The 13,344-nt window shown below is 37.3% G+C and overlaps 1 protein-coding gene across 1 annotated transcript in view; it reads left to right on the forward strand.

Moving 5' to 3' along the window:
• Positions 1–13,344, forward strand: part of PLCZ1 (phospholipase C zeta 1) — an 87,425-nt gene that overhangs the window by 3,757 nt on the left and 70,324 nt on the right. The window contains 1 exon segment of the mRNA XM_019544483.1: positions 12,015–12,216. Within this exon segment, the coding sequence (XP_019400028.1) occupies positions 12,015–12,216 (202 nt within the window).

The raw sequence follows: 13,344 nt of genomic DNA on the forward strand, positions 1-13,344 counted from the left end.
AATGTGGTATTTGCCAGTGAGCTGCTACATGCAGAAAAAAAGTTTTTACTACATTCTGCCTTCCAAAAACAATGTACATGTCTTATCTGGGGACATGTGGTATGCAAGAAAATATAGCGTCTAAGAGGTAGTTTGAAACCTGTTTGTAAGTATATGGACAAAATAGTAGTTGTTCTTCTAGTTGTAATCCTTAAACTACTACTAGAAAGAAATTATTAATACAGCACTATAAGCATGCACGTCTTAATTTTAGCTCCTAAAAGTCCGCTTCAAAGTATTATAGCTAATACTGGTCCAAAAAGTCATTTTATTGATCAAAGGCAACTTGAATCATGAACTGGAGTGAAGAAAAAGAGAAAACACTTTCTTATACTATTTTCTCCATGATGAGTTATTGTTCCTTAAAATTTAAGTTACGAAAAACTAGAAATGTACTTAAGATAAAATAAAAAACTATGTTTTGAATAATTACTTATTGTACAATTTGCTACCTTTTCAGTTATCTATCTGGGTCAGTCATTTCTAAAATAGAATAAATCGGATCAGAATTAAATTATATTTGAGAGAGTTGCTTTACAGCCAGATTAAACTGAAGCTTTTTTTTGTGTGTGTAAATTCCATTGGTTTTATTAACTCCTATGTTTATGTTCATTTTTGTTAGGACATTGTTGTCAGTAAAATGTAGGACATAGCTTTCTTAAATCAAGAACTGAATAATGTAAGATTTCAATGTATTGTTTCAGCCATGTCACTCTTCCAGCCTGATTGTGTTGTTTTAACAGTAATGTGTATCTGCATTTGTTTCAAGCAATGTGGTCACATTTCTCAGACTGGTACCTTTTTAATGTTGTAAGCTATGTGAGAAGTTGAAATATAAGGTATATTGTAACTGTTGTGCAAAAAATTAACATCAGTAAGACCTGGTGCAACAAGATCAGTCTAAATTCTCTGTTAAGGTCTCGGGTTGTCTACAAACTTAGTTAAAAAAATACTGCATTGGTTTACATTTGGTTAATTTTCTTTCATATAAGCTGACCCTTTTTTTGAGGAAAATTGTTTTTCTCCCTAAATATAACTAGATAACTGCAGTCTTTGAATTGTTATTGCCTTTTATAGCATTACACAAGAGGATCCAATAATCAAGAAGAAGTACCCAAAGGGTTACGTGCAATAAAATTCTAACAAAAAGTATCCTCTGTACCAAAGGTTAATTTTATCATAGGCTTATTATATTGTCTTTAACATACATTCCAGCTGAACATTTTAATTAAATGGAAACTGTTTACAGATCTAAAAGAAGACAGACCCTTATTAAAAGGCCAGACTTGACTTTCACTTTGGATTCCACCTTCAAGATTTTGGATCCAAAGAGTGTGGCATTAGGGATTTAAAATCTAAATTTTCCCAATATTGTGAGGGAAATAAGGGGAAAGTGAGCGGTTGCACTTATACCATCGTTATGCAAAGATGGTTACAATTTTCTTGCCATGAAGAATAAAAATGTGTAATCATTTAAGTCTGCCAAACTGGGCATAGAATCTGAAGCTTGAGCAACGTTCTTTCGGTTCATGCATCACTATTAGTATTAACAGTTCTGCAAGTCAGATTCTATCCTCATTTTCATGTGTGCAAATAAATGGTCATCAACATATGTTTGTCATATCAGGTTTCAATGTGGTATCAAAGAGGGCAAGACCAAGAGTTGTGACTAATTTATGGTGATTTTTGTATTATTTTGTGCATTTTTTCTTTATTAAAAATAGTATGTATGCATAACTAAATAAAATACATTTATTTGCTTAAAATTGGTGTCTTCTTATTTTACATTTCTTTATTCTCCTTTTTGCGTGTCCAGATTTCATTGCTATTTTCATGCTGTTTTGTTTTTTCCCCTCTTTTTTTGTTGTTCTTTTCTCTTTGTGCTTCTCTTTTGTTATGTTGACCAGCTCTCTTCTAGGGTTACCATATTTCCAGTTACAAAAAAGAGGACAGCTGTGGAGGGAAGGAGAGAAGGAAAGGGCCGTCCCCCAGCCCTGCCTGTGCCCTTCACTCATGACTCACAGCCCCCTGCCCCCACCAGCCCTGCTGGTGCCCCTCACTCCCAGACACAGGGTCAAAAAAGCACATGCCTGGGAAAACCTGGATGTATGGTAATCTTACTCTTGACTTTCAGCATCAAGTCTTTTTACTCAGTTTTCCCCAATATCCTCTATCTGTGTTTTCTCAATGTCTCCCCCTGCCTCCCTTTAACTGATCCTTATTTGGGAAAAAGGAAGAGAATTGTTAGGGTTTGCTTGTTCCATTGGCTTTTGCCTCTCTGTAGCTTAGTTTGCTCACAGATGAAGTAGTTCTGTGGAAATAGAAGACCACTCCTTTTAATTGCTACACCACTGTCTTGGATTTGGACTCTGGATAGAGCAGGATTCAACCAGGAATTTGTTTAGCCTGTAAAAGCCCGTCTGTCTCTAGTGCACTTCAGTTAGTGAAAGCAGCTGCCTGAAACTGTAATGTGCCTTCTCTGCTGAGCTTCATAGCATTGTGACCAGAGGCAAACTTTGCAACTCAGCTGAGAGCTGAGTGCAGCTTGTAAAGAGGCTGTCACTCAGTTGCGTGTGGAAGCTGAAGTCCTGACATGCCTCATGAAATTAACCTTGTGAGCTACTCTATGAGCTGTGCTTAAGTTAGCTTCCCAATGTGGAGGGCACAGTGATTCAGGATTAGGACATGCATACCATTAATTAATACAAAAGCAAGCAGGTAATGAATGAATTATTTTAAAAAGTTGATCATAGTTTTGTTTTCTATGTAAAGTTATCTTGGTTGACTCAGTTTTGGCAGTAAACACTTGCTAGACTGCTTCAGATTTTATTTCTGTATTACAAAAATAGTTTAATGAAATTTGTTATGCGTAGTGTGTATGAGAGAGGACTTTGAGCTGCAATCCCAGAACATTCCAAAATGCTTTGCAGAATTGTTGAATCGCCGCTTCTCTATCCTCAAAACGAGCATAGGCTCCTTGTCCTGCTAGCTGTACATTTACTTGCTCCCTACTCAGCTAGCCTTTTCCTTTGGAGCAGCTCGGGGCTCTGGACTGATTCTGTCTTGTTTCTAGTTTCTGTGGATTCTTTGAGTTCTTGCTTTCCAGTCTGAGGCATTGAGTGGCACTTGCAAAAGGATGAGGAACAGCCAAGCTGAGAGAGGCCCAAGAAAGAGAAGATAAACTGTTGGCATGGGCAATATGGAGCATGACTCAGCCTTGACATGCTGCTGGAGCCAGCCCTTCCCGTGGTGTTGGCACAGAAACCTTATTTGTCTTCCTACAAGAAACTGAAATACTTTTATGTTTTATGAAATGTTACTGTCCAATAACAGCTATACACCTTTGTTCACTCAGCCTGTTCTTACCTGAGGTTGTCTTTCAAGATAGGGCAATGTTTTACTTTTCCTGAGACGTAATGTGTTAACAGGGTATTAGGTAAGGTGTTAAAACAGCCTAATTTTAAAAAAATCTATATCTATTTTTGCCTGAAAAATGGTAAAAATATGCTAATAGATTGATTTAATCATTCAAAAAAACCCAACCTTGAACCCATCAGAATATACTCTAGCTGTTATGAAAGATGTCTATAGTCAAGCGTTTATCCATATAATGTTTAGTAGTTTTGGTTTCTGTTTTGAATTCTAAGCAAAATTGCTATTTGTTTTTCATCTGATTTGTTCTAATACTTGAAAATAATATTTAACGAAAAACACTGTATGGTGCTCACGCACCTATATTTCAATAAATGCTCACACTTGAGATCACTTTGTGGATAATTTATGACATGATTGGCATGGTAGTTGACTGATGTGCTAGAGTAAATAGACCATTTTGTGCAACTGTCATTCTGAATTCTGTGTAGAATATGTTTAATCATGATGATCTGGTGAAATCATTTGTCACTCTTACCATGTGTAGTGCAGTAAGTGAAAATGGCAGATTTTGACACATGAGTGACTAGTCCGCCACTAGTTACAGCCATAATCTAATAAATTCGATAGCATGGCTTGTCAAGGTGAAAACAAGCATTGACCAAGCTCTGTATACGTAAGAAAACATAACAAATCCATTAAATATTATTATGACATGAAAAGATTTCTTTTTGTAACCAGGTAACCTTCAATTAACTAACAATCTGAGGAAGTACAACTTCATTGTTAATTTCAGTAATACCATGAAATAAGCTGCTTTCAAATTTATTCCACCACACGAATTTCAGTCAGTAAAAGAAGTTGTAGGCAGTGATGACGCTTTCTATGTTTGGCAAATGGATGCCTCTTTTGGGAAGCTGTTGTAAAAGTAGAGAATGCATGAATCATACTTGACAGCTCTTCCTCATTTATCATCCAAATTTGTGCTGGGTTTTACACAAACCTGCTATTTCTCACTTTTATTGTTACAAATTTATATTGGGAGTCCTGAATCATAATATAAAAGAAACCATCTTTTATGCTAAATAAATGAGTCCTACACACTTTTAAGGGTGCTGTACTCTTGTAATTGCCCTTTCTTCAATGCTTACTTGATAAGATTTGAGGGGTATAATGTAATGTAGATATGCATATTTTAGGTGGGGGGTTGTACTTGTATGCACAGGTTTAATCTCTGGTTTGGGTCCTTTTGTCACTAAGTAGTACACATTTCAAACACAGAATCGCAGCACTGAAGAGTTTGCAAGATTCCTTTTTGTAGCTGTTAGCAGAAATCTGCCACATCTACATTTTGTCATCTAACAAGCCAGGATATTTATCTAAAGGCAGAAGTTCATTAGTTAATTCTTCTGTCGTAGCCAGAATGTTCTCTTTTCAGTATATATCAAACTATATGGAAAATACACGCCATACAATTTAGGCATTAGTATTTATTATAATGCTTTTTTACAGGAAGGGAAAAAAAGCCTCATATACAAGGTAAACATTATATTCTTTCTGAAGAGGTTGGAACAATTACAGCATTGTGCGTGTTAAAATACAACTTTTAGTCCATCATTATGCCATTAAATTTTGTTCTCAAGTTCCAGTTTGATGGTAATTTATTAAACCTACAACAGGTAATCCTCTGAGAATTAATTATTGAAAGGTGCTGCCTTACTTAGATTACCGTTTTAGAGAGAGTAACATCTTTCTCTATGAAGAGTTTCAAAGCATATTGCAAACTTAGTCCACCCTGAATTCCTGCAAAAGTTACTGAATGCAGATGAAAATGGAAGGTTTGGCACTGTTCCAGTTATTAATGATGTATTTCTTATCTTGCTTGGTAAAGCGTTTCAGAAATATCTCTGTCTACTTATTATTTCTTCACACTACGTTATTGTAACTTGATAGAAAAATTCTCTGAGAGATACCACGGTGCCTTCCACTTTTGTCAGGAAAATGTAGCTGGAACCTAACAAATGAAAGCAAAAACCATTTTAAAAATCACAATCTTGTGATTTTAATACTGGTGATAATCTACTTTCTGTAAGGAGGAAAAATGTCTGTTTATGAATGTGTGGTGATGCAAGTGTAAGGTTTATAATATCAGCTATTTCTCTGGAGGTTTGGGGATGGCTACTGTCTAATGTGTGGAGAGAAAGTAATTATTCCCTCTTTTCTCTCAAGCAGGTCCATAAATATACATCATAAACTAAAAGATTCTCCAAGGTAAAATAAAAAGAGAACACTGTAAGAATGTTTTCCAAATGTCTGCCTTTTGGAAGCCATCTCTGTTTCAGTTTCTCCTTTGTCAAGGAAACAAATACTCTGAAGAATTTTTTAAACTAAACCACAAGGAAGCTTAAAGAAATAAAATTTAAAAGCACTGGCATATAATGAAATACACAGATCCTTCCAGTCTCTCAGCTTAGATCATAATTCCTTCCTTGACTTTTGTGGCTGAATGATAGTATAGTTAATATTCTGGAGATTTACCTTTATTAGACGGAAGGAACAGGAAAATACTATTTTTCTTGGAAAGAACTGATTTGGAATTGTATTGCAGTCATCTTTGAAAGAAAAAGATATACATGCTAAATCCTAATGTGGCAGATACCTGAATAATATACAACATTTAAAAGGTATAAAAGGATAAGGGATTTTCTTGGGTGGGGCAGGGGTCAATCCCTAAATACCTCCCCTAATGCAAATCAACTGGTGATCATGCTACTATTTTTGAAAGGGGCCCAGTGGAGAAAAAGATTAGGACTGCCCTATGAGGCAGCTATGTGGTCTTGGTAAAAACTTCAGGTTCTGTTCACTGGAGATAAATGAAAAAAGAGCATTCTCATTACAAAAGATAAATCATTCCAACAGTGAGCAAAATATGATGCGAATCCTTTCACGAGCTGAATATATTGATTTACTGATATTTTCTTTGAAGGACCTTTGACCTTGAATATAGTCATCATGCCAAAACATGTTGTCAAGGTCTTGAAAGACATAGTGAAACTTCATAGTTTGTGTCTTCTGAACATTTCTTCTGAAAATCTTATTTGGGAGACTTTTGATTAAGCATTTCTTGAAGTATATAAGGGAGAAAAGCATGTTTTCCCACCTTCAGTAGCCCAGGGGGATTTTGAACAGCATATGCTTGCTTAGAAGTTACTTCTTTCACCTTTATTTCTAGACAGAATTTCATAAGAGGGATATACTGGTTTTCATGGAAAGATTTGAAATTTAAAGAGGTGAATTCAGACAGAACTATAATTGTACCTGTATAAGGGTCAGAAACAATATTACTGTATTATCAGCCAGTTTCTAAAATCCTATCTACCTTCCCTTTTTTTAAAGCTCAGGGTGGGTTTAAAAAAAATCAGAGGCTTGTAAATGACAGTAATGCTAGAAAGGCAATAAAAATTAGGCTATCCTAGGACGTGAGGAAAACTCTTTTTCAGTTCTGAAGCAGACAAAGATGCAGGCAAAAATCCTTTCCTCCTTTGATGGGAGAAAATAAATACGACTCAGAACAGAAAAATCTTATATTTATACTCAAAATCAGAGTCAAGCTAGCTCTTAGAAGCTTACCCCCCAAAGTAACAGATGCTTAAGAATGTCTCCTCGAACATTATTTCAACAGGAGATACTGTGTCATTGACAGAACCACTAGATACAGTCTGCACATAACAATTCATACCTTCAAAGATTCTGTAAAACTCTATGTGTACTACCAGTGCCCTTACAAATCCACTCTTCTTCCTGTCAGAAGGCAAGTTAGAGGCGTATTTTATAGACTAATGCAAGGGTTGGCAATGGTTTTGGGCGGAGTGCCAAAAACACCCACAACTTCAATTTATAAGATACTGCCAGGAGTGAATGGCAGGAGAGCCATGAGTGGCCCAAGCTCTGTTGTGGCTGTGTAGCCTTGGCCCTTTCCTTGCCATCTAGAGGCATGAGTGACAAGCAAAACATATTCAAGTGCCACACTCTGGCACCTGTGCCAGAGGTTGCCTACCCCTGGACTGACTGAATCAAAGATGCATAAGGTTTCATGAGCCACAGTTCACCTCAACCTTAACCTTTCATAGCATCTGATGAAGTGAGCTGTGGCTCACAAAAGCCTATGCATCTCTCATTCAGTTAGTCTACAACTAGCCAGTCAGTCTGATATGGCTAGCTATGTCTATCTTTTCCAAAAGGTTTTATGGAGGCATTTTGAGCAGTGCTCAAATACACTTTTTTATTTGCTATTATTTCAATCAGGTCCAGTTCAAGTTGAATGAAAATGAGCTATAAAAACAATGCAGAAGGGGTGCGGGGGCTGTAAGATGCTTAAGAGAACTCAACTTACTATGGATAGTATTATACTTAATGACTAAGGATGCTAAACTGGACAACATTTATCAGAATATATGATGCTTCAAGAAGAGGTCTTAAGAAGTACACTGTTTCTTGTAATGCAGACATCTTTTACTGCAGAAAAAGACTGCGCTACACAGTTCAGAAAACAGCAGGCAAATGCCACATCATTCTTATTATTAAATATACGAATGTAAAATGGGAATTACTGACCTAACAGTAATTCCACTGAGAAAGATCTGGGACAGATGAAAAAGGTCAGAGCCGACAATGCATCACAGGTGACTCAAAATGAAACAGAACAAAACAAGAAAAACATGACTGAGGGAATTACACAAAGCATGAATGTGGTGCATTTTGTATAAAATAGGCAAGGTATAATTACACTACTTCAGTTGGTATTTTGTTCAATACATTTGAAAAATGAGGCATGTTGGAGAGCATTTAGCAGAGGATGATTAAACAAAAAATTCTGAAAATAAGACTTGTGCAGACATGTTATGATAGCTTGTCCTTAGACAATCTGAGCAAAGACACCTCTGAGAAATTATTTAGAAACTCATGGGGAAATACACTGAGACATTAAAAGACACATCACTTATTCAAGCTTGCCAAAAAGGACTGAAAAAGACATAATGGTTATTATTTTGATCTTACAGTTGAAAGCCTGCAGGCAAATGGTTGGATTTGTACAAAGCCCCATTAAAATCAGTGGCATAGCTACCTGTCCATGTACTAACAATTACAGAATTGGGGCCAAAAACAACACAAAATAATAAAGAAAACATACTAATTGTAAACATATTTGAACTGGAGACAATAGAGTTTGGAATCTGCAATTGGCAATATTTAGACCCAATATAGGCCACCATCTAGAAGGGATTATAAATAGTATAGACTTTTTAATTAATTCTAATTAAAGGTTAGTACAAGAAGCCTCCTTCAGTCCAAATGATTCTATAAATTTATTGTAAACTGTTCCTGTTTAAAAAAATTATGAAGGTGTATCAAACATATCTCTGATTGTAAGGCATAGCTATCCCTCAATAAACACTAGTAGATAGTAGTTAAACAACAAATCTTGGGATGCTCTTCTATAACTGAGATGCAAGACAAGTGTCTGAACAGATAATAAATGAACACAAACTTTGTCAGACTCATAAACCGCCCCTCCTTCAATCAGGACACTTAAACATCCCATGGGTAAATACAGATCAGTAATATCTAAACGTACAAGAATATAAAAGTAGAGTCAGAGAGTAAGGAGTTCTTCAGAAAGCACTGGAGTTCTGTCATTCAGTAGACAGACATCAGAAATATACTTGCGAGATTTAAATAGTTGCAACATTTGTGCTGTGAGAGGCTGAGGGAAAAAGACTGTCGTGTTCAATTTATAAGTAATTATAATAATGGCAGGGGATCCTGAGGGTCAGCCTGCCAGCCTGGGGCTGCTCCAACCCAGCTCCATGTGCTATGGAGGGACTGACTGGGGAATGAGGGTGTTCCAGTGGGGCTAGCTGGCAGGTAGCCATCACCCTCATGCCCCAGCCAGCCCTATCAGCATCTATGTGTGCGTAGCTGCTCTCTAAAGAACTTCACTGCAGGATAGTACTTGTATTTACCAGTACTAACTGCAGTGGAGTTGATTAGTTTTTTGTAGGCTAACAGTGGTGCATGTGTAGACATTGAGACTTTACTGCAGAGCTAATTAGGCAGCTCTACAGTAAATGTCTCATGTAGATGTGCCCACTGAGTAGACACACGAGCAAAGCAATAATTGTTCTATTTGCTGCTCTTCAGTTGAATAAAATATAGATGGACTTCCTACATTATTTATTAGGGCAGTATGTGCTGTGTGTTTGTAATTGCAAATTATTTCAGTGGAAATAAGGATGCCTAGTATCTTGCTGGTATTTGAATAGGGCACATTCAAAGCACTCTCACTGTGATTTCAAGCTTTGTTCAGAAAAAAATTCTCTATTCCCTATTTGTAAAGTAAATTATGCTTTTTTAAATACTTTGAATTCTCCTTTTTCTTAATGCACTGCTGGTCATTTAACATCAGTAAACATGGACAGACTTTTGTGATTAGACAGGATATAATTAATGTGCTAATTCATTGCTTCCAAGTCTCATCTCAAAGATTCTTAGGCATTTAGATCTCATCTATTTTGTCCCTTTCTTGCCTATAGTGGGACAATAAGGAGAACCTTGGGATTCAATGAAACCAGCTGATATCTTTTAAAAAATCATTATCTTAATATATATCAGGTGCTAAGTGGTGCTAATACTTTTTAAATATGTTTTGAAATATTGCTCATTTATTGGAGTAAAGAAAGTATAACTGAAAAGCATTTAATACCCCACTTCTATCATTCTAATCAGTGTAATTATAGATTAATTATATAGATACTGTACCTTTAATCAAGACATGACTACAACATTTCTCTGGTATAGGATGTAAATTACTAGTGATTCCTTTTGCAATGGTCTGGAACTAAGGTGCACAAGTGATAAAATCAGAGAGATGGAATGGACCTCAAGTGCCATCTAGTCCAACCCCCGCATCCCTTCACACACAAGTTCAGGACGCTCTATTCCTACACTATCACTATCCCAGAAAAATGCCCTCGGACAAAATAGCCACCTTCAAAGGAGCACCTGTTGACCAGCTGAACTTCAGTCATATGCTGTACTACTGGGCTGCATCCCCATTGTAAGTGGATTTTTTTTTGGCCAACAAAAGCTTTGCCATATACATTTGACAACAATGTTCAGGATAAAGTAATCTTTCATTACAGTCACCTATCCTCATCAAACATGTGTTGCAAATAGAAGTATGTAAAATTCTAGAAAACAGACTAAATTTCATAGTTTTACAAACTTCTGTGATTTATAAGCAGCAAAGCACATGCTGAAATGTTGCACTGGTGACAGTCAATAATCAAGTGGGAATGCCATTCAGTACTTCTCAGGCTCAGACTGAAGTGACAGTTTTCACCTGACCTGGCCCCAGAAAACACTCTACAGCTGTGGCATGTGGTGGAGTGTGCACCAGCCAGCTCTGCAGCTGGCAGGGGAGCAGTGTGCCTCAGCGCAGGGGCTCCACAGTGTGTGGAGATGGAGGAGCAGACAACCCTGGGCTGCCTGCTCCCCCATCTCCACATGTGACTCCCTGGCTGTCTGGGGCACAGGATGCCTCAGCACAGAGGATGCTTAGCCCCTACTGAGGCTGGCTGTACCTCAGCCAACCCCTCTCTTTTCCCCTCGCAGCACATGGAGCAGTGGGACAATGTGTCCTGCTGCAAAGCACAAGGGCAGGGGTGTGCACTCGGGCACAAAGTAGCAGCACAAGTTTGTGCCACTACTATTCGTGCTGCTGTAAAGGCACAGACCTGCTCATGTGGATCCAGCCAGTTGGGTGTGGGGGATCATTGCACGCTAGCACTTCCTGCAAAGCGCTATGAGTTACAGTGGGTAGCTGCTCTTCTGTCTGTGTCTATCTTCACCGAAGTAGTGGGAGTAGGTTGCATATTTTATGAAATTTGAGGGAATGCTATAAACTTAAATCTACAGGTTGTCTTTATCGTTATCGCTTGAAATTATTTGGCCACATGAATGATAATTTAATAATTCCCAGTTGTCCTGGTTTAGGTAATGTTTCATCAGTGTTTATTAGGTTCTTTCCTCATCTTAGGAAGGAGCTCTCTTGGCAAGAATCCTAGGCTGCAGGATTATCACTGGAACAGTCTCTGACTGACACTTTTCAGAATTGTTCCTGATCTCTTCACAGAGAACACTATTAACCTCTTATCTCTTCTTATGGATTTCTGGATGGTATTCTCAAAAAACAGCCACAAGTAACATTTTTTCCTTTATCCTAAAACACTATTCTTAAGGTATAAAATCCTTAGATCATACAAATCTTTGCATTTGACAGTCACAGAAGAATTAAATTAAAACATCAGAACTAGTTAAAATAATTCTTTTGCAGTTTAGAATGTCACTGGCTGCAGAACTATAAGCATTCAATGGATATCTTCCTATTATATTTGAAGACTCCAAAATTTAAGGAAATCATGTCATGTAACCTTTAATATATTCAGATCTGAGTATTAAAAAATAACACCACGAAAAATAGATAGCTAGAAATGTGATTTCAGTTTCATGTAATTTTTTTGTTTCCTTTTTCTTTCTTTTAGTGAAAAAACTGAACCAGATGACCTTTGAAGGATTTTTAAGATACATGTGCTCAACAGACTGTGCAATATTTAAACAGGAGCACAAAACTGTTTACCAAGATATGAGCTACTCATTATGTGATTATTTTATTTCATCTTCTCATAACACCTACTTGATATCTGATCAGCTAATAGGGCCAAGTCACCTTTGGGGCTATTCAAGGTATTTATAAACTTTTAAAATATGAAGCTAATTATTTTGTAGAGTGGCTTCTGTTATAATTTATTAAGTCTTTTGAAAAAAGTATTAGTAATAAAGGGTAAAAGGGTCAATCCTGTTAAAAAATACCCTGGAATAATGTTCTCTGAAAAAGCTAGAGTGGGATTTTATTTTGTAGGTGTGGATTTTGATATACACGTTTACTCAATTTACTAACAAACCACACACACCTCCCTCCCTCCCCCCAGCACCTCAGCCCTCCAAAACTGAGATCTGTTTTAGGTAAGGAAGCTGATGTTTATGAAGGAATAGAGGGAGGGTGATGCCGCAATGGCTTCTGGGAGCTCTGCTCCCTTCCTCACAAATAGGAGGGGCAGAGTCCCACTGTCATGTGAAGGTGAGTGGCAAGGTTGAATTTTGAGCTCTGCTTCTGCAGCCAGAAGGTGAGTGATGCTGCTGATGGGACTCTGCCTCTTCTGTCTGCTGCTGGGAGCATTCAGCCATGGTGAGCCCATGCTATGCAGGTAAGATTCTGGAAATATCTGTATTTTTTCATTCTGCCTTCCCAGAATAAAATGAGTGTCTTGAAGTGGGTGTGAAGTATGTGAGAAAATATGGTATTTGCTACCCTGTGTGTTTTGTTTGCTGGAAACTATCCAAACTCAAGTTTTCACTTACCTCATATATAATTATTTGCTGCAAGATGTGTTGTATATGTATATATGAAAGGGAACAGAGTGTCATCAGGAGGAAGAGACATGAAGTAATTAAGGGTATCCCTTAAATGGCTAAGATGCCTACAAATTAGGTGCTGCAATGCCTGAGTTTTTTAGAGTGGAATCCAGAAAAGTTAAGACCTCAGTTTTCTCTTTGGTGCATGAAAAGAGTTAGGTACCCAGAATAAACAGTCAGCACGTTAAGCAGGAGCTCCCTGGAGCTCACCAATAGAAAACACTAGATATATGGTGGGTGTGTCTACACATGCATTTATGCTGGCTTAAATTTGCTGTGTGGTAAATTACAGCGCAGTAATTGGGAATAGCACCTACATGTGCAGGTGTTGAACAGCATTAATGTTGTGTGTGGACTGCACAGTAAGGCATCTACATGTGTTACTGCACAGTACTAATC

The sequence above is a fragment of the Crocodylus porosus genome, unplaced genomic scaffold (genome assembly GCF_001723895.1).
Source record: "Crocodylus porosus isolate Cpor-Errol unplaced genomic scaffold, CroPor_comp1, whole genome shotgun sequence".
Classification (NCBI taxonomy): domain Eukaryota; kingdom Metazoa; phylum Chordata; order Crocodylia; family Crocodylidae; genus Crocodylus; species Crocodylus porosus.